We start from the raw sequence: 22,965 nt of genomic DNA on the forward strand, positions 1-22,965 counted from the left end.
CCACGATACACGTGACCTCAAGAAGTCAAGGTGCTAATAACCCCACACAAGAATCCACCTACGCAAAGATTTATTTTAATTGAAAGTTAAATGTTTTTTCTATTCTCAGTTTTTGTGTCTTGACAGTTTTTATGATTTAGTAGGATGTATTCAGCAGATAGGGATTCAACCCACACTTCATCTTGTTTGTTTACTTCCTAGTTTAATAAGTTCCAGTGGTAGGTCATGTATTTTACATCCAGGTTGCCAGTCCTGCCCTGTAATTAAAGTAGCACTGAAAAACTTAACCATGACACAAGGACTATAACTCTATATGTCAGGATGATGCATCCCAAACAACACATATTTAACAATCAGTGTCATTACCAAAGAAGTAAGAATAAATTCACATCAACGAGTGGATTTACTTATACGAACAAGGAAAACCTATAGAATACAACCAAGAGGCTTCCACACAGTTTACAGCCACTTTACCCCTGAGCTTAAATGCACATTCCACGACATAGACACAAGGTTAGAGCCAGCTCACTGAATGTCAACATCATTTATCCTGCTAACACGATCCAAACCAAAATAATTGTGATGGTAAATATCTATTAGCACACCCAGCACCAAAATGAAGTCGGTCAATAAATCTCCTTCACAAGATTATAGTGCGATGAACAGCATGGAAGACACATACAACAAACAATAACTTGGCATGTTTTATTTGTTAACATGTACATGTTTTTTTTGAGGATTTTTCCAACCGGAGACAGCATAAAATCTGATTGGACGAAACCTCGTAATTTATTTTTATTGCACCAGAGGCAGTGAAACCACCAGGCAATGAAACTTATTATTATTATTTATTGAAATATGAAAATGTAAAAATACATGTGAATTACATATGTTTTGATTTTCTGATAATCAGCATCCTTGTGTCTTTAGAGAAGGTCCTGCTTGCCCTGAAGGTCCACCTCTGCAGATTACATGTATGAGGCTTCAAAGTCAAAGTCTGTGTGCATGGTGGCAGGGGAATTCTCTTAATTCATAGATAGTGTTGTTTAACCCACTATTTATGCACTATTTATGCATGGGTTTTTGTGCTGTATGGATATTGTAAAAGTCAGTGTAGGTTAGCTCTTTAAGACCTGATTTAATACATGGGTATTGCAGTTCCCATCCCTCAGTGATGAATAAGTTAATTGTTTCCGAGCTTTGCCATTCCCATTCCACCCTTTCATAGCAGAAATATTTGCCTTGTGTGAAGGTGAAAGTTGACACTTCACTGTCATAAAAAAGATAAATCTATTCTAATTGTTTTTACTTTATGTTGCTGCAGAGGCTGGGGGGAACAAACTGCATTAAACGTTGGCAATTCTACCAATTATAGCTCAGGTTGTGCCAACATAATTTGAGTGAGTGACAATTAATCGAATTAAATGCATTGTTGACTGAGACCTTGTTGAATTTTCAAGTTCGATGCTAAAAAAATTCTAATTTCCAAACAGAAACAAATGTCGAAGCTTCTTCCTTTCACTTTTATACTCCAGGAAGTGATAATAGCATATGTGGAAAAACAACTTGTATGATTACAACTGAAGGATTACATACAGCGAGATCAACACAAACATACTAAAGAAAAACTGTTGCAAGGTAACATTTCTGTAACCGCCCAGAACTGACCATCAGATTTTCAAAAGACAGCTGGCCAATCAGAGCTTTTGGCTTTTATCTGTGATGTGTTTGATGAGCACAAATAAAATTGAAATGATTAATATATCCTGGAGAGATTGGGAGAATGTATGTACAATGATCCCTCATACGTATGTACAATTAGCCCTTACACTCTATAATGCAGTTATTACCAACAGTGCTCATTTTAAAGTGGACATTATGCTTTTTGTGTTTGTTCTTTTTCTTCAAGGGTGTTATATCAGTTTTTGTGCAAAGTAAAAAGTAAAAACCAAACAAACGATTCTGTACTTGACCTAAACACTAGTTTGTAGAGGAAAACATCAGACAGCCAGCATAAACACTTGGCCTTGTGGGGATATTGTACTGTCCAACAAGATGTCAATCTGAAACATAAGCTTCAGCTGAGACGGCTAATTGTTTTGGAGTGACCCATCCAGAGTACAGACCTTAATGCCACAGAATCTAAAGAGGAAACAAGAAGTCCTCCAGTCATAGAGATGGATACAGAGAGATGGAGAAGCCATCCAAAATGCCAGTTGAGATGCGCAAAAAGGCTGAATATTATGGGCTCTTTAGAATATATTACGACTCTTGTTCCCCAATCTACTGCCATCGCTCACTTGGCCTGTAGCTGTTCTGAATAACAAGAAACTTGTTTGATTGCCTGTCTTAAATAAGACCTTGAAGAGAACATCAATATCAATCTTTAAGATCGAAAATGGTAGGCAGTTGTAAATTGAAAATTGGTAATGCCAGAGATGTGCTCGGTGTCACGTCTTAGAAGAGAGTTGCTTTAGCTTTTTCAACATTTACTACATTCCGTCTGTCCTGTAGTTTAACTTCCCTCTGCCACTGAATAAGCAGTATACAAAATCCACTTTAAATTACAAGTACTGGGAGAAGTAATCTGTAAGAAAAAATAAAGAAAAGGAACTTAATGCGTTTACACAGCACTTTCTCTCTTTTTTTTCGGAGCTAAGATATAGCTTAAAGTTAGTGGCCATATTTCGGAAGTTTGCATTACCATGGACAATCTGCTCAATTATTAGTAATAGTTTGCATCTTCTTTCTACTGGGAAAAAGAGAATGAATAGCACTGATCCAAACCTTAATTTCAAGATATCAAATGTTTAAAGTCATGTTAAACTGAAATGGCAGAGAGAGACAAATAGTAGTCATAACAACGACATTAACTAATAACACAAAAATCCCATCAGCATTCTGTCATTCAATAAAAGGGAAACACGTCGGAGGTATTGAAAGCATACATTTTAGAAACATATTGTGAGCTCTTGCCTCTAGGCTCTGGTTGAAAACAACCTGCTCGGCAGCTACGTGGGTGGGATGTTGAGATGAGGATGTGTATAAGAAGTCTCACTGCAAATCTCAGAGAGACCAAATCCCTTTATCACACTCTTCCTGAAAGCACCAAGGGGCTTAGGATGCAAGGAAGACAGACAGCCCGATTCAATCAACCTGCCGTGAGATTGGCCTCTAATCCTGATTTACAAATATGCAAGCATTGCTTCCACACTTTATGATTCATGCAATCCTCTGTAATGTTCAGAGCATGCTGGGTTTTTTTTTTTCTGTTTATTTGGAAATCTTTAGGACCACTGCACTGGCATTATGGTCTGAATTGTATGAATTGTGTGATTTATAGGATGATTACATGGAAGTTGTTTACATGCACAGTACAGTTGAGCTGTGTTGTAGCCCCAACCAACCATTTAACTGATACACCATCCTTGTACTCGTATACATGCATAGGAGGGTAAATGTTCAGATGTTCTACTGATCCCAACTTTCTTTGTGGGAGATCATCATGCATGTTATCATTACCGCACTGACCTTTTCTTTAGATTTCTTTAATCTAGTGTGTTGCTTTTCCTTTACAATCTCTGACACGTTTCGCATTCAGTTAAAACAAACAGGGGAAAAAAAGTAAGCAGATTGGTAGGAAATTAGGTTGTATTCATCCAGAATTACGATTTACTGTTTTTACAAAAAGATGGAGGACGTGTGGAGCACTTAGGCCCATTTAAGTATAGTTGAGCACACACGTGCACTTCATTATTTAGGTCTCAGTCCAGTTTAGAGAATTTTAGTTCCTTATGATTTTGGTTGTACTACCATCTTTGCTTGCAATTTAAATGCCCGGTTTTTGGTCATATTAACACACTAATTAATTGTTTACCTCTCTCATCTAAATGTGCTTACTGTGAGAAAACAGCCCCAATAGACAGAATAGGACAGCAATGGGCTGTATGTCCTGAATAGTATATGCAAGTATGCAGACTATGCAGAGTACTTAAATCTGCATAATGACTCTACTATCAATGGTGCTGTAATGTCAACTATGTCTACATCTGTGTTTTTCTCTCTGCCATTTCCAAGGGAGACTGCTCACAAGGTTATTGTTATGTAATACTTGTTAAGGATTCAGTCAGTGGCTTGCACATCACACACACACCCTACAGTATGGTGTCCCCTGGGAATGTAACCTGTAAACTAAAACCAGCTCATCATTTCTATTTATAGGCATCACTGAAGTGCACACTTAAACGCACTTGTACCTTGTTTATAGGTGGGCAGTGACGTTTTGTTAGTGGGGCATTTGCGGTACATTGCTGTTAGGGAAGACAAAAAAAAAAAAGTGAAAAGGGTATTTTTTTGTGAGTATCAGGATGCCTGTTCACACGCAACACAAGCACCCACAGCAATCAACATTATTGGAATTGCCAGATGAACGAGGCTAACCCAGGAACAAAGCAGCAGTCATCAGTCAGTCAGTCAGATGACAGACCTGACTGAGAGCAGGATTAGGTCTCAGTCCTCTGCCTGGGTCCCTCTGCGCCAAAGTGTTTAATTACACTATGATGCTGATAGATGTAGCAGAAGTTACTGTCTCAGCACCCACTCTGTCACAGTGCCTCACTCTCTCTTCCTCTCACTGACACCTTGCTCAAAAATGAACTGAGTTTGTGCATATCACAGTTTTTTTTTTAGCAACCAGCTGTTGTTCAGTATAAATAACCATGTGATGTTGTATAAACCCCTCTCCAGAATTACTCATTTATGCCATTGTACAGGAAGTGTAAGGTCACGAGAGGAAGCTTTTTCGGCAACAATTTGTCATGCTAGTTTGAATAAGCACTGGAATGTCATTATTGTCTGAACTGTGGGATTTCATGGTGATTTACATGGCAGTGTGACGAGGCCCATCGCATTGGCAGATTTGTGAAATTGCATGAGAATATATAGACTATAAAATATAGATGACAGTACATTAAGGCTGAAGACCACCTGATAAGAAGGAAATGCTTTATATCCTTACTGGTTCATCTGACGGTCATTTTGTCTTTCATGAGTGAGTGTGTGACTGTGTATTTACATAGATGAATTTGTTTGTACATGCACACATGCTCAGAAGGACAGTTGGATTATTTCTCTTCTGTATTTGCTACCGAGGGGATTCCTAGGTTGCCCCAAACAATGGTGGATGTTATTTGTTATGCAGGAAAGCTGCTCACTTCTTTCCCTCCTACCAGCTCTCAATCCATCTGTCCCTGCCGTCTCTCTCGCTCTGTTTAACCCACATAGTCCAGCAGAGCACAGATGTGTTAGTTCTTTTTCATCTCTGTGAAAGAAACACAAAACTAAAAAGCCCCTTTGTGATCAGGGATTTGTTCCTGGAGGAAAAGTATTTGTGTCTCAGACTCTGTGTCGTTGGGTGTGTCGTGTCGAGTTTTTGTTGTACAACATAGCGTTTGCCTTTGTGCATGTCGTGTCTGAATGTGAATGTTTTCTAATAGTCCATCTACCTGTGTGGGGCTTCTTGGAAACCTTAAAAACACTGGGATAACCAACTGCCATTACTTTAACCAAGCCCACGTTCCTTTTAGCACTGCAGCAACCAAGCGTTTTAGATCAACCCTCAAAACAACACAACAGGACATTTTACCTTGTCTAGACCACCAAGCCAGCTGTTACTCAAGAGCAAAACCAGGTCGTATTGATCCACTTTGGTCTTCCTGTTGTTTCAGCTCAGCGAGCAGTACATTAGAGGAAATGTTTGTACAGGAGTGAGTGATGTTCAGAGTGATTTAGAACTCCCTCCAGGGCACCAGAGGAGCAGGCGATTATGATAGCAGACACCTAGAGACATGAATGAAATAAAGTTCAGGTTGCTGAGACTCATTGATTTTTAGATGGTGACAACCTTGTTTGACAACACAATAAAACAGTACCAATGACTAATGTTAACAGAAGTATCAGTGGTAATGATGGCAGTGGTTGTGTTTTGATGGAGCGAATGATTTTATATCCTCATACCAATCTGATGACAACCTACCAGCTTATTATGAAAAGAGAAAGCTTATAGTTTCTTATGGCAGTTTCTTAAATCTAAAATGGTTTCAGCTGAACAAACACAGGTGCCTTAAGAATTCAGTAATATTAATCCACTTTTCCCTCACTGCCTGAATGTCACTCTTTGGCATTTTATGTAGTTCTAAAGCTTTACTGGAAGTTTTTGCTTGAGAAGGGTTAGAATTTGAATTCAGGATAAACACTAATTCATCATCTGACTGTAAAGAAACTGCTGAGCCACCAATAACTACAAAATCTATGACGGAGTATAGACAAACAGGTTTGTTCATGAATAGTAACGTGTTTGTTTGTGTGTGTTCTTTAAATTTCCAAGGCACCAGCCAATACATAGTTGAACCAATTCAGGACACATGAATTTGCATGTAGATCAGTGCACACAAATATAGAGCAACCGTGCACGACCTTCATCTGTTAGCTGTTCTGTGTTGTCACTGCCAACTGTGCTTGGCATGCACATTTGAGAACAAACCCCTTCTGATCTCTCAGCATGTCCCAAGTGGCATGCTTTTTGGGGAGAGAGGAGGGACTGGTGATGGCTGCAGGGCATGGCCGAAGGAAATCAGAAAATCGTTGTCAGAGAGGAAGAGATGTCATCACATCAACAAAGCCCAGCACAAAATCAACAGACGCTCTCATTGCATACATTTTCACGTCTTCTTAGGTGTAACTGATAGTATTAAGAACAGCTGCATTGCATGTTGGTGTACCTGTATCAAGAGCGAGTGTTGTGGAAGATTGCTTCACAGCTTACTTTAGTGGAGCTGAGCCAACATTAATGTTATTAGCTACACCTGTGGTTTTCCTGCTATGACTACTCAAAATATCGTATTGTGCAAAAAGGAGGCATGTTAGAGGGACAAGTCGTGATGAATCGTGTGTTTGGCTGGGATGATAAACCACCTCAAGCTTGCAATCCCAATGGGACACCTGCTCCTTCCTCCTCCCCTGATCACATTACTAGCAATTCCACTGAATCAATACATCAAAGCAGGCATACAGGTGCTGCAGATAGTGAAGTATGTACATCATCCAGCCAAGATAAACTACTAAAATTGATCAAGTGTACATTTAGTCTTTCTTGTCTTATTTTGTGAAAATTAGAACGCTCCATTGAACTGAATGAGTCAAACCAAGATAATGGTCTTGATGTCTTCACTAGTACATTTTTGACACTTTGAAATTTGAAGTGGCTGTCTCTCTATTTACAGTTTAATGTACAACATATAAACACCATTTCAGAACATTATCCTCCCCTATTTTTCTTTGGAATACAGTGTATAGAATAATGTAAAAGTATGTGCTATTCTGTATTCTCATTTAGAGGGTCTGGGGTTGGAAAGGCTTAAGTGTATTTTGAATAGGGCAGCAAAGGCAACTCTTATACTGCATTTGATTATGCTGGTATTTCTCTTCTTTTAACACACGTCTTCTAAACTCAGTGGTTATTATGTTGAGTCTTTTTGATAACATATCTATCTTCTGTACTTCCCATTTTCCTTCCAACCAAGAGACAACGTCTTGGGCGAAAGTCACAAAAAGCTTCAATTACTAGAGTGGCCAATTTCGGCTGGATTAAAAATCTGACTATAATCCTAAAAGACCCAAGACCTAAATTGAACTTGTAAGGTGAGATCTTAGCCTTTGCAAAAATTACAAATGGAAGACCTTATTCTGGCCAAAAAGACAACTTGCTCCTAATACAAAGTTTGTGTTAATTTTGAAGGTGTCTTAACAAAATTGTGGTCTTACTTAATGTAACATCATAGTTTCTTTACTGAATTTGTCCATTGTCCTTAGAAAATGCATCTTTCTCGCCAGCATACTTGGTAAAATATATCTAGGTTTGCGGCTATTCCTGATTACTAAAACGCCACATCTAATAAATTCTGCTCAGTTTAACAGTCCACTTGCTGTCAGAATGACGAACAAGAGATGCAACTTATCTAGGATCAATTGTTTTGTTTAATTGGGCATGATTACTGTAGGATAACTAATATCTTTAAATGTAGAAACCTATGAGCCTGACCTTTGCTTTCTGACCCTTAACCTCTTGGGCAGGAGCAGTCACTCATGCAGGTAATTCGCCACCTTGGTTCCATGAACATGTGACGCAGTTCGACTCCACCCGGCATCGACTGACCATATGAAATGTGGACTTATAATTTTTAAGCGGGCTGCATGTGAGACCACAGAGTACTGGTATTCGCGTCGGACATCTTGCTTCCATTTTACAGCCAGTTACATAGTGCAGTAAGAAATCCAATAAATGAGAAAGCGAGACCATGTATGCATCGAGCAGGTAATCCTTCAGAGCATTTACAGCGAACAAGATGTCTTTCTGACAAGCGTTGCTGCTTGATGTTTTTTTTTTTTCTGCTGAATTTTGTGTTGTGCTTTTAACTCACACTCTTGTTGTGAATATATCCAGATATATACGCATTTCCCTTATGGCAACACATACAGTATCCAGTGGAGAACATCCACTGTGAAATTCATGTGTGGACATTGAGAGAAATTTGGGGCTTAATTCTTCATGTTTTTTTTAGACATACTCTGGTGTTTATGTGTGAAAATGATTTAAAGGCATTGCACCTTACGTCTGGCTGGAAAAACCAAAGATGCTGGCCATCATGTGGCTACATCCATCTATTTTGGAGTGGCCAATCAGCTATGGTCAAGTATCGTCTCTTTCTTTTTTCCCCCTCTCTTACCCCCTCTTGCCCTTCTTCTGCTTTTTCAGGTGAGGAATGATCTGACTAATGAACTGGAGAAAGCCGACATTCAGATTGCTGATACAGAAAGTTTCTCCAATGACCCCTGTGTTAATGTAAAAAAACTTAAGGTAAGTGAAGCAGCTTGGATGGACACTTAAACATTCTTTCTAAATTTAAAAAAGGAGCATGTGGTGTTTGATCCTCAATTAAGTAGGTACATACATATGCACAAATACATGAATTGTTGATTATTATATCATCATACATTTTATTGAGATATTAAGCCTGAATAAGGTATTGCCATGAAATTAAACTTACAGTCTCAAGAATGCATTTGGGTGTCAAATTTTCTGTTAACACAAACAGCAAAGCAAGCAGAAGATGGCCTGACAAATATTCCTAATATATGAAGTAAATTCCCTTTACAAAATCACTTCTACAGTTTCAAAATTTAAAAAAAGAAAAAGGGAGTTCTGTTTCATAGTCCTTTTGGCCAGCATCAAAGCTTGTAATTACTTTCTGTCGCTTCCCTTTCTTGATTTGGGATTTCTGACCCTTGATCCTGCTAATTTGTTGAGATTCTTGGGCTGCGTCATGCGCACTATTCTTTTGTGTTTTTTCTACAGACTTTCAATTACGTTTAGGTGAGACGTTTGTGAATGCCACTGCTAAATTTTCAGCTGGTGCTTTTCGATGTGGACCATTGTTGGACATGTAGACTGTCAAATCATTGTTCTGTTGTAGACAGCATTCTCCTTTCACTAACCACATTTTTAAAGACAGTTTCATGTTTATTAACAGAATTTGCGGGTAACTGTAACATGACCCCAAAACACACATCCTTATGCTGCTGGAGACATGTTATTTTCATTAAATTTCTTTCAGTGCAAAGAGACATTTGTTTAGATGGTTATTTGTACGTTTCTGATGCTGAATTTTGTAGTTAGGATGCTGCAGAGAAATTTACCTCCGATGTCTCTTCCTAAATTTCTTTCGCAGTCAAAGTTTTTGATATGGTTCATTAATTTGTAAAGTAAAAAAGGATATCTAAAGTAAGTTAACATTGTTGGTATGAAACAACACAAAAAGTATTCACACAAGCTGTGATATTGGCCAAAGGGGCTGTGATTAAGCACTTCCCTTTTTTCACAACTAATTTATTTAATTTTGCACAATGTACTAATACTAATACTAAATATTCAATCTGTAATGTGATGCCTTCAGGAGAACCAATTCAAGTCTGAATGCAGTGTCAAAGCAATGTAATGCAAACTTGTTCCTGATAACTAACTGGTAACACACTGTGTTCTTGTTTAAAGAGTTGAGCATGTATTTTTAGCATAAAAAAGCAGAAATAGCTTAGTGAGAAAAAAAGATGCTGGAAGCACAGGGGGCAGAGTGGGAGAAATGTATTTTTCTCCTCTGATAAATTGGTGGAATCATGATGCGCAAAAGATCAAGCAGGTTAAAGGAAACATGGATGAGAAATGAATAGATAGTGAGATACAGAAGGAACTGGGAGATAAGCAGTTTTTTCTAAAATATATGTGTACTGTGCATGTTGAGACACGACATTTTAAGCTGACATCACCCTTCTTGGATCAAATCTAAATATGCAAATCACGGTGTTGCCTCAAAATCTTTTCAGGACGTTTGGATGAAATGGGTGGGGGCCTCTGACATTAAAAGAAAAGTCTGTTTCCTACTCATGATACAACAGATGTTTGTTGTATCAGTGACAGCTACATGAGGTAGAAGGTGACAAAGAAAGATATTGTGATTTTTTTTCTTCCCTTTTTGGGCATAGCACAGTTATGTGTGTATAAATATCGGGGCTTTGGCGTCACTGTGTGATCCACAAATAGAGCACTCACATCTGTGTTATTCCAGCTGAAATATTTAAAAAGCGGAGAGGCAACGCTGCTGCGGGGTATTGTAGCTGCCATTTCTCTGTCACTGTTTGCCTTTTTTATTTTTTCTCACTTGTTCTCTGTCTCAAGTTCCCTGGACAGGTGGACAAAAAACATCAAAAAACGAAAGCAGGCTTACATTTGAGACCAACTAATTCATTAATTTTTTTTTCAACAAATTCTTCTCATTGATGATTCCTCATCAGCTTAAACTTGAAATATCAAAGCTGCCAAACATTTAGTTTTTTTGTGTGACTGAGGGCCAGTGTAGGCAGCATGCCTTCAGTGGAAAAAAAATAAATGTTCTGAAATCTAAATTAAGACCAAAACACTTTATTATTTATTATCACTTAATTATTTATCATACGTTCAGAACTGCTGCTCCTCAAGTATGACAGAACAAGAGGGTTAATTTCTCTTTTCACATTAGGATTCTGTTTTGCTGATGCAGCAGCTTTTGCATAGCAGACTGAACTCCAAATGCATAATTCTAACATTCATCTGGTAATATCACATATTGAAATATAATTGCATTTTGAGGCCTAACTCTATATCAGTGTATTATTTACATGCATCATTAGTGTAAAGGGAAACTCTCATATTTACAGCCTCTATGTCCTGTTCTGTAGGAACTGTATGGCCATAAAACTGACACATAATGTGATAATAAAACCTTTCTAGTAAACATTTTCTGAGCATTTAAGCCTGTCCTATGGGCCTTTAAACCAAGAGAATCATCTCTAGATAAATGGTTTGCACTCATAATGTCAATATAAGTTTTTCCCATTTCATAAAAGTCTGTTATTGATGCAGTTGAAACTGATAAAGCACCTCTGCACAGCTAAATCCCCAAATAGCATGGCATTGCAGAAAGATTTTCACACTGCAGCCACTGAAAAGTAAGACAATTTTACAATGGCTCACAGGACCAATGTACATTATGACCTAGTTCACCAAAGTATGTTTTTATGCATGCTCTTATTACTTCAGAGACTTAAAAGACAATGATGCATAATTTGTTTTCATAACATTGCGCTCCCCTATAGCAATTAATGCTCAGATATGCACATAAATCCTGTCCTGCAAATGTAAGTAGTTGATCATGTCTCTGCACCACACAGTAATCATCACTGGCAGATGGAGGATGGTATAGTTTCCAAAAGCAACAAGTCTCAAATAACATTTTCCACCAGCTCATAAAAGATCATCATTATTGCAGTGCTTAAATGTGTATGTGTTTGTGTGTTTAATAAGCCTTAAAAGTGCCCGATTGGACATGTGAGGTACAACGTTTTCTCAACCCACTATAACATATTAATCAACATTATGAAGTTACAAATAACCCTGTCATGAATAAAGCTGTCAAGGATGCCCTCAATACTACCCTCTCTGAGAACAGTAATTGCTACAGTTACATAAAAGCCTGAGCAATGAGGGTAATTTGGGGCCCTGTAGTGCCCCAGTCCATCTGTAATGCAGTAACACACTCACTCATGCCCTTGCCTACAACTAGAGTCTTTCATGATGTTGCCAGGCAGGCTTGAATTTATACTGAGACTGTGGCCGTTGGCCATATCTGGAGTCATTTGGGTTAAGTGCCTTTCCTTCAGGGAAGAGCAGCATTATTTAGTAGCCACTGGCATGTCTCACACACACAGACACATAGATTCACTAACACACAGCAAAAAATACAAAAGTAAAGCCTAGAAATGTTATCTACCCATCTTGCTCATCTACATACATGGTGCAAAGACGCCAGAGCAGTGAAACAATGATGAGTTTCACACAAAATACTCCTTAAATGTCCCAGCATGCTCTCTGGCTCTGATATGTTCTCTCCAGAGAAGTGGTAGAAGTAAGATGACAGTGATTAGTTGCCCTCTCTGATCTGAGGATGCATGCCATATGGTTGGGACTGCCTAAGGGATGACTTAATGAACTGTATTTGTAATGGTCTCTCATTATCTAGAATAAGTGCAGGATTCCATAGGTTTCCTGGAATTACAGCTGGTGTTGGTCACTTCTTGTTTTTTATTTTTATTTTAAAGCCACCTTCACTTGACTTTTTTGTTATAGTAAAATCCTTGTTGCCATGGCTTTCTAGATTTCAGCAATGACTTTGAAAGGTTTTAACATATTTTTGACTTTATTGGAGTAATGTCCGTTTTGAAAGCACGAAGAAACACTTGGTATTAAGTCTGCTTGTCGACCTTCTAGTTAGATGTTCAGCAACATCTATTATTTTGCTGTTTATTTCTATTATTTAAGTCAGCAGGTTTTTATTGCTTTGTGAAAACAGACTTAAATGTTGCTACCGTCTGTCTGCACTGCCAAGAATGAATTAAGGCTCGACAACGAGCTTCTGTCAGTGCGCCACGTTATATCCAGCCTTGTACAAATGTACATTCATCAAAACTCTGTCAGTATTATTTGATTCAATTTTGAGCAATTTTGAATTGTTTTCTGTGCGTGTATTTCAATTGCTTTTGATCAAGAGCTTGTTTACGCATGCCGACCCGTGCGCGGGTTCGTGCTATACATATGCCCCACTAAATGGCTGAGCCTGATCTTTTTTTTCCTACCATGAAAAATGGTGTATTTCCACCGAGGCAATCTGAATTATTTACCCAGTCAATCACCAGGCCATGTTGTGCTCTGAATCCCCAAGCAAATTTGAGCTACAGCCTGGTGGGTGAGCTATTCCACCTGCTGACACTGTCTTTGTTATTAATGGTCTTTGTGATTTAGTATAGTTTTATCCTCTCTACTATGGTTCCCCCATTCAGATTCCACATATTCTGCAACCGCTCATGGGGTTTAAGACAACGTAAAAAAACATGGCTTAATATAATGACGGCAACACACAAATAAATATTGATCCTGAAGCAGACACACTTTTTCCCTAAAGGAGGTTGAAATTAAATTTCAAGTGTAAAGAACTACACTTTATATTAATTCATGTGCACATTATGTTCTCTTTAAATTTATGCGACACACTTCAGTTTCTTTTTCTTTGGCACATAAACTCCTTGTTGTTGGCATCTTAAATAAGATCATGAACTGAATCTGAAAATTAGCACAGTATTGGCTCTTAAAAGTCACTGAATGACCATTAAAAAAAAGTGCAATAATCCTGATTTTTACAATTTCAGTTTAATGTTGTGAATCTTGGACTCAGCACTGCACATTGTAGTTGTCATCGTCCTTCTTTGCTTAAGGGAGATTTTACACAAGAAATCAATCCTTCTTTTTTCACAGGACAACGATGTGAGAATCATAATTGGCCAGTTTGACGAGAACCTGGCCTCCAAAGTCTTCTGCTGTGTAAGTTCTGGATCAGTTACACATGATATCTAAGAGAATTACTGTGCTGATGCTATTTGTTAGTGTCTCACTAATCTGGCTTTAATTATTTATGTGACTATGTTATCATGAATTAGAATAGAATAAATAAGAAAGGTATTTCTCATTATACCACATAATTTATTAGTTTTACATTATTTGGAATTTTCATATTTTACTATCACTAGATCTATGGGGGACAGTTTATAACATGGAGTTAGAGAGGTTCAACATTTCTAATCATGCTTCATTCTATATATATATTTTTTTTGCCCCTCATAGGCATATAACTTGAACATGTTTGGCAGTAAATACCAGTGGATTATCCCAGGATGGTACCAGGGAAACTGGTGGGAACAGGCTAACACAACTAATTGCACCACCAAGAAGCTTCTCACTGCCATGGAGGGATACATCAGTGTGGACTTCGAGCCGCTCAGCGCACGACAAATCAAGGGAATCTCTGGCAGGGTGAGTTACATCAACCTTTGTACTCCAAATAATTCATTGTAAATGTGTTGAATGCGACATGAGGCCGATAACAAATGAGAATGTTTGTTAGGAATTAAGGTAAAACACACTTAAATACCAGTCCCAGTCACTAAAAGGGAAATTTTGGAATTTTAAAGCTTTGCAAAGGACATATATGTATCGTGCAACTTTTCTGATCCAGAGGAGCCCTGTCTCGTTTCCAAAGCCACAATGTATACATATCTGCTACATTATACGCACATGTTCTGGGTTCTGAAGAATTGTATTCTAAGTCAGTCCTAACCTATGCTTTGCCAACAAACATACAAAACAACACCGCACTCAAACCAAGGTCATCTGGACAAATGTCCTGCAATCTATTTCAGCACCACCTTATATGAGCTTTGTTGCTTGTTGATTAGACATACACAGGTTGATGAGAGCACATCACAGCTTTGCAAGTGGATTGTAATATATGTTTTCTCAAGTGTGAAGAAAGAAACTAATAACTTCAAAGAGACTACAAAGGACATTTTTCAAGATACATGTTTTTCATTGAAAAGGAGATTGAAGCTTAATCAGTATTTCACCTTGAGGCACTTAGAACACTTGTGCTTTTCTACAGAATAAAAGCATTGCTCATAGTAGCAGGTGGACTTTTTTCTGCACTTTAACCATCTCTCACATACTTCATTTCAGACCCCTAAGGAGTATGAGAGGGAGTACAGCAGAGAGCTTCAGCAGAAAGGTGTGGAAGCAAGCAAGTTTCATGGCTTTGCCTATGATGGGATCTGGGTAATTGCTAAAACCTTGACCAGAGTCATGGAGCTGCTCCGGATAAAACAAAGACAAAACCTTTACCACAACTTCACCGTGGATGACCGTGAAGTAGGAAAAATGGTGCTGGATGTCATGAATGAGACTAACTTCTTTGGTGTTACGGTAAGTTATGGGGAAATTTGCTGTTTAAAAAAAAGAAACAAAAGTATGGTGCAGTCAAATAATGGGTTTCTGTTTATGTCACTGACATTTGTACTACATATCAGAACACCTGATATATTATTTGAGAGAGTATAGTAAATTAAAAAAGACTCTTGTCCACCCTAACCCCATATAACAGCCACAGACCAATATGCTGCTGAAGTGTCTTTTGGAGGTACGTTAAAGTATTTGAGCTTTAAAGATAATATCTAAATTTATAATTGTTTTGTATGGGGTTGAAAGTAGCAGCAAATAGAGGCATGAATCAATGCGCTGTAAAACTGCAATCTTGTTTGCAGGTGTTACTTGGTCATAATTGCTTATGAATGAAGCCTAAAGCTGTGTCGTTTAGAGCTGCAAACTAACTTCCCTGGATTTACGATTGATTCTGCTGGTAATGCTTTAAGCTGTACGTCCACTGTATGTCTGTCTGTCTGTCTGTGTGTGTGTGTGTGTGTGTGTGAGTGAGCGTATGTGCAATCTCACTTACTATTGAGCTGTTTGAGGATATCCTCTGTTTCCCTGTAAAGGCTACTCCATTATAAGAGGATGCCATGCTGCTCCCAGTCTGAGCAGCCTGTGGGTATGCAGAACATTACACTACAGATGGACATTGCTTGTATTCTATCATAATCATTCATTCATGTTTACCTGAGTTTGCAAAAGATGGTATAAAAATAAGTGAAAAAAAACTAAACTTATGTTATAGACATCAGCAGAGCAAGGAAGTCAGATGGGAAGAGAAAATAGCCTTCATGAAAATCAGCAGGAGTTATAGACTTGAGATCTTTTGTGACTGAAGTCCCAGAGGGTATTTGTGTGTTGCAGCTTGACACCAAATGCTCAGTTATCATTCTTCATCCTTCTGTGTTCACCTCTCTCAGCACAGACTTCTCAGGGCTGCTGATCAGGAGCAGGCCGACATTGAGTCTTTCCTCAGGGACTCAAAGAAGCTTTGAAAGCAGGAATGGTGAAATATCGTTTCATTCGCTTTTTTTCTAGACACAAAAAAGAGAACAATGGCCGGTTTTGCTGTTAGACTTGTGTAGCATATTGTTTGTTTGTTGAGGTACTGATTCATATTGCTCTTACCTAAAATCATCAACAAGAGTGACAATGTCTGTGCAATATCATTCAAATTCAAATGATTCAGTATTCTATCATCTTTCAATAATTATTTTTTTCTAAATTGAACAGGAGGTCAGTTGTTGATATGTGAAAGTCAAAATGATCAGAAGAAATGTAATATATTAGTAATAGGGGCATTTGTCTTTCAAGGCATCAGTCAGAACACCTTTCATTGTAGGGCTTCATATGTCTTCATTTTTTAAGGATTTTGCATGACCACCTTATTTTTGATTAAATCTCCTTGGTGTAGAACAAACTAAGGAGGCATCAATTTTCATGTCCATGTTTTTCATTTTGACACTTTTCATCATTATTAAGCTGGATCATTACTCCTCTGCTAAGCCTTTGGAGACAGAGTCATCACCCATTTTCACACAATAAATTCAATACAGGGACTGATGCACCTTCACCTAAAAGCAACTTAGAGGCCCCTTCAGTGCCATGTATAAATGTAATCTCCACAATATCTTTTATGCAGCCCCATATCATCAAACTTCTACTTCTGTGCTTCACTGTAAGGACTGTGCATTTCCTGTGGTGATCTTGGCCAAGGTCATACCAAACATGATGGGCCCCATCTGAACTTAACAAATTTATTTTGGTTTCATCTTACCAAAATGTGTACTCCCAGTATTCATCATGCACGTTTTCAATCTTCTGTATCCATGTCTTATCTTGCATTTCTATGCTAAAGAGAAATCAATGTTCTCTTTTGGTTGCTTGTAAAACATGTTGACATTATATCCTTTGCATTGTCTGAACTGTCACAAAAAACGTGATTTCCGTTGTTAATCCCTTTGCTAAGTCTTTAAGTCCCTTTCTCAAGAAAAGTAGCAATACCATGATGTAAAAACAAAGAAAGAAAAATCAGTACAACAATTCAAAATTATAGTTATTATAAGTGTGTGTTACATTTTAGTGGTGATTTGTGAAAGGGCCTTGTTTAATCACAGAATTTAAATATACGGTACTTAGTTAATACTTCAGGGATTTGTCATAGAGGGATAGTTTGCTATCTAAAAGAAGTGATGGGAATGATGTAGAATTGACAATATGAGTCAATTTATCTTTTTAAATAGAACCATGTCTAATTTAACTTATCTGTAAAATACATATTCATAGGAAACAGAAATGATCACAGCATAATTGAGTAGATAGCTGCAGTGTGTTATGTTGTTATGCAGTGAAGTATTTTTGCCATTCTAGATTTTATTATATATATTTAAGATATTTGAAGAGCTCACTGTATGTAGCACATACTTCCACAAACTTCCACTCTCACTTTCCAAAGCTGTGGAAGATCTTCTAGCAACCCTACATACATCTTTTATACTATTATCAAATCCAGATTTCAAAAGCAGCTATTACACAACTCATTTGTTTTGCTTGTGAATTATAATTACTTGTTACGGAGTGATAAAGAAATAAATTAATTTACAGGGGTTATTGCAGTGGCAAATTCTGGCATTTTACCCTTGGTTTAAATATCGTGTGTGTGCATGTGTTTGATCACATGGGATCATACTCTGGCTTGAACCCTTTGTCTTTACCGATGTCATGATTTGATCCCGTGTCTGCAGTGTAAGTGCATGTCTCATGGGTCTAAACTCTGTTCACCTTGTACTAATCTCAGTCCCGCTGCTGAATCAGTAACAGAGACAGTTTCAGCAGCAGGAGAGTGATCATTGAGGGCTCTGCATTATCGACCTGGTTGCTGTCAGGGCCACAGAAGAGAAGACTGACATTAATCCGGAGACTTCTATGTCATAGAAAGTGCAGGAACCACAGAATGGTAAAAGTGAAAATTCAGAAAGGGCCGCACTGAGACACATCAGACTGTTATTGTAGAATGAGAAGATTGACTGTAGGTTTGTTTTACTGTTTATCTGTAGTCACTGTTCATTGTGTTGGTTTCAGTGTCGTTCTGGGTAATAGTGAGTGTCACAGCCTGGGGCATCTGTTTTGTCTTTAAAAGTGTGCTCATATTTGTGTGTATGTGTGTGCATCACAGTTAGACTCGCATCAGCTGTGTTTCATCTGAAACCCCTGAAAACCCAGAGGATGTCACACCTGCAGCCCACAGACTGACATCTCATTTGACCCCAGCTCTGTTGTCACTGACTGCATTCTCACCCTCTCTGACAAAGTGATACCTGGCCGCCTCCACCATCTCACCTCAGACAGACACCATCTCAAACACACACACACACACACGGCTTAACACAATGACTACTTCATGAGCTGCCACTTACACATAACAAAACTCCTTTGAATACTAGACATGGGACACTTATCTGAGCTAGGTTGCTTTAATTACATGAGAGCATGTATGACACCTTGTAGGCAAAGGCTCTCTTGATTTGGCCTTCATAGTATGGCCAGTTTCAAATAAGGTTGTCAGTCAGTCCTTCTGCATATGTTTGACATGCTTTGCCTATTCTTCAAACTACAGACTATTTTGAAAAAAAATCACATTCCATTTCAATAAGGTTTGTGATAGCTCCACTTTTGCTGATGTAAAGGGCAATTATTGTGGTAATAACAATGCAGAGAGAGAGCATGTGTGGCATGCAGCTACTCTAGAAACCGTGATACATACTTGGAACAACAATGGCTTCAATGCTAGTTCCCCTGTTTTCAGCCCACATATTTTGACCCTGTTTACAAACCAGTTGTCTCAATGTAATGGATAATGAGCTGAACTGAGGTACACAGCGATATGCCCTTTAGACGTAATTGTATAGCATAGTGTAGAAAAGAGCTGCGCGCATCAAAAGGTTATTGACGAGTCAAGTAGTAAAGCATAAATTGTACATCACTAATGTCAAAGAGGTATTGGACACAGTATCTCAGTAGAAGCTTACATATGTATACATTATCTGTGACACATACAAGTACATAGGCATAATGTGATAACACATTAAGGGCATACACACAGAGCCACATACAAACACTTAGACAAACATCAAAGATGCTGCACGAAATATGGAGTGGATTCTTTTCTGCTACTTCAAAGCTTGCCATCTTTTAAGGGAAAATTAGCAATCCAGGACCCCCACCTTTCCCCTCCAGCTATCGTTTAATCAGTATATGCAAACTATATCTCTCTATCTGTATGTCTGTGTGTCTGTCTCTCACCTGTTTTGTTAGCCAACAGCTAATACATGAACCCAGTTAAATGCGTAATTAAGGAGCTCTCTGAGCAGATGGTGGATTGAATTAATTGAATAGTCTAGGTAGATGAAGCGGGAGAGAGGGATAAAGAGAACATGCAGTGGGAACGAGAATACAGAAGAAGAGATGGAAAATATGGGAGGAGATAAAGTGACAGAAGCACAATTGATATAAAAATATCTCATGGTATTGCCAAAAGTTGAGGAGATTTTTGTCCTGTGTATTTGCCAAAGGCTGAAATAGCTTATTTTGCTGGTGCTTGGGGAAATAAAAAGGTGCAGAAAATGCACCTAAATAGATCAATGGGATTTAAAGGAAAGTTATACAAAAATAAATGCAGTAATAACTAAGAAGAAACTGAGTATATTCTATCCAAAAAAAAAAACAAGTTAAATTGAAAACTGAGTGGCAAAGGAAATAAATGGCAACATTAACATGAGCTTAAATTATATAAAGCAGAAAAAATTGATTTCTTCCACATTTTGTGTGATTATTTTTGCAAACTTATTATTTAGCTTTAGTAGCATTTATAATAATTAACCCCCCCCCTTTTTAACGCCATTTATATGCTTTTGTATTCATTTCGGATTATGGCAGTTTCAGTCCTCTATATTGTCTGTCCCATGAACATCCTCCTGTCAGTATTAAGACGTAAGAATTGGAAATAAATCTCATTTGCACTGACAGAGGACTTTTTGTTTTGGATAAAAATGGGACACGCTACCTGAACGGTTTTCTATGGATGTCTAAACCTCAGTTTGCACCAGCTCGCAGTGTGCAAACACAGTTGAATCAGGCAGCCCTGTTGATCTGATGTTGTTCTGAGGATATTAGCAAATGAATTGGCTGGAGGATAATTTTGTTTGCCTCTATAAACAGATCAATTTGGCCAGTTCTAATCAAATTAGAGCTAAGACTCTGGCAACACTTCTCTGCATAAATTTAGATTTACTCAACTCTTGCTGGGTTCACCTAACAGCTTTGTGCATATCTTCAGCAACATACAATGGTTTAGTAAGTGAAAAAAAAAAACATTTGTTTCCCGTGTGATATTAAAAACATGTTTGTGTGTTTCCTTTTTTTTTTTTTCAGGGTCAAGTCATGTTTCGTAATGGAGAGAGGATGGGCACAATAAAATTCAACCAGTTTCAAGGTACTGTACATTGTTACTGCCCTACCCCTTTATGTCTTTCTATTCACATTCTGCATGGTATATAAGAGCCTCTGTTTACCTTGTTTTCGTACAGTTACTCAGTCATGTTGTTGTTTCTGAGTGCTCCAAAAGCTACGTTTTGCCATTCTTATGTAACTGTGTTTTTCCTGCTCCCTTCGTGTCACCTGTCACACCCACCTCTAACCATTTGTTCTTGACCTGGCTCAGCTGAGCTGCTCAAATTGTTACCACATTATGTTAATACATAACTGCTCACATGTGTCGCCATTAAGACCCGGAAGTCTTTCAGAAATTTGGCAAGATTATAAAAACCGTTTGGCATATGAAACAATGGATCCTAACCAAGAGGGTTTAAGAAAAGCTAAAGAGTAAAAGTCACAAGAAAATGAGGCCGATACGTTTCATCATTTTTGAGGTCACATGTTTTTTACTTGTGTTCTTCTTCTTTTTTTTTTAAAGATGTTTATGTAGATGGCAGCAATGGCTTGCAGTAAACATGGATTATTTCAGACTGTTTCTTGTGAAGAAATTCTCCACAATCCTTTTTGTACAGGGCTGCATTTAGCTGCTGGTTAGATTAACTCTAAAGTAATGTGCTCAGTCTCGTCTGTGGCTGCAGAATGTGTGTATGAACACAGGGTTTTAGCATGGGGAAAAAAATGCCCATTACCTTCATACCATGACATCATCACGTGGTTGTTTTTGAGCCAGCAGGACCTCCTGAGAATAACCCTGAGATTGCATCTTGATGCAGGGGATTCCCAGCTCCAAGCTTTCCCAGACCGTATGTAGCACAGCAGCATGGTGCTGTTCAGTCCTCTCCGCCTAACCATCTTATCTGCCTGACTGCAGAGGGGCTTGATCCCTTTGGCTGTGATGTGTTTTCTCTGTGAGAATAATAGACATATATATGGGACAGTAGTGATGGATAGGTGAGGGTTTTTTTTATTTTATTTTCAGTACCCAATCTAATAAGGGAGCAAGTCCGCTTTACTCTATCCTATCTGTTCATCAACAACCCAAACCAGAACCAGTCCAATATGCAAAACTTGCATGCCTTATTTGTAACTGTTACACTGCTAATTCTGCAGTTGCACTTTGACTTCTATTTTCTCTCTCTCTCTCTCTCTCAACAACAATTGTGTTTTTATAGGCTAAGCTATATTCAGATGCTAAGCTGCTTATAGTTCCAGCTTAGTCTGAATAGAGGAGGAGTCAATCACATAGAGCAGAGTGAAGAAAATTCACACATGTAAGTGCAGTATAGTAGTGTTAATATATTAGATTGTAGGATGGATATAGTGACTGTGAAGTCCCCTATTGCTTTGTTGACTGTTGTTGTGAAGTTTTTCGTTTGGCACACAGTTGTCATCATTGTGCTGTTTTTGGAGCAAGGGCTGATTGGACAAAAACATTCATCCTTGAGACTATACTGTAAATATCTTTGATATTAAAATATTATAAGGACGACCATTATAGCACCACAGGAGACCATCAGAATTAAGTTTATGCTGTTTGAATGGGAGTCTTGAAGCCATTTTTTGTGATGATCCAGCAGACAGCAGTGGTATTAAAGTTTAAGGCACTTCTTCATTGGCTTTGTGTCCCAATTGGTTATATAAGTCCATCTTCAGATGTTATCATACTAGGTGATATGAACATTCACGTTGACTCCAGCCATTTTGCCACTGAATTTCTTCAATTACTGGACTGTTTCAATTTCAAGCAACTTGTTGATGCCACCACACACACCAGAGGGCTCACCTTGGACCTAGTAATCACAAACTCTGCCCCTCTCACCAACCTGCAGGTGTATGACCGAGGTGTTTCTGACCACAAGGTTGTTTCTGTGGAGTTGCTATCCTCACTCAACCTCTCCAAGCCCAAACGCAATATTTGTTTTAGAAACCTCAAAAGGATAACCCCAGAACACTTGACAGCAGACTTTCAGCACCTTTCTCACAAAGCAGTGGACTATTACTCAGTAGCCTCCTGGACC

The 22,965-nt window shown here is 38.3% G+C and overlaps 2 protein-coding genes across 2 annotated transcripts in view; both read left to right on the forward strand.

The window, feature by feature from the left end:
• Positions 1-22,965, forward strand: part of poc1bl (POC1 centriolar protein homolog B (Chlamydomonas), like) — a 253,257-nt gene that overhangs the window by 132,049 nt on the left and 98,243 nt on the right. The window lies entirely within an intron of this gene.
• The window catches only part of gabbr2 (gamma-aminobutyric acid (GABA) B receptor, 2), a 166,649-nt gene that overhangs the window by 82,711 nt on the left and 60,973 nt on the right, over positions 1-22,965 (forward strand). The window contains exons 4-8 of the mRNA XM_072370897.1: positions 8,813-8,914; positions 13,955-14,020; positions 14,321-14,509; positions 15,209-15,451; positions 20,885-20,945. Coding sequence (XP_072226998.1) covers positions 8,813-8,914; positions 13,955-14,020; positions 14,321-14,509; positions 15,209-15,451; positions 20,885-20,945 — 661 coding nt within the window. The remainder of the gene's footprint in view (positions 1-8,812; positions 8,915-13,954; positions 14,021-14,320; positions 14,510-15,208; positions 15,452-20,884; positions 20,946-22,965) is intronic.

Source organism: Leuresthes tenuis, unplaced genomic scaffold (genome assembly GCF_036924035.1).
Source record: "Leuresthes tenuis unplaced genomic scaffold, fLeuTen1.0.hap1 SCAF_18, whole genome shotgun sequence".
NCBI lineage: Eukaryota > Metazoa > Chordata > Actinopteri > Atheriniformes > Atherinopsidae > Leuresthes > Leuresthes tenuis.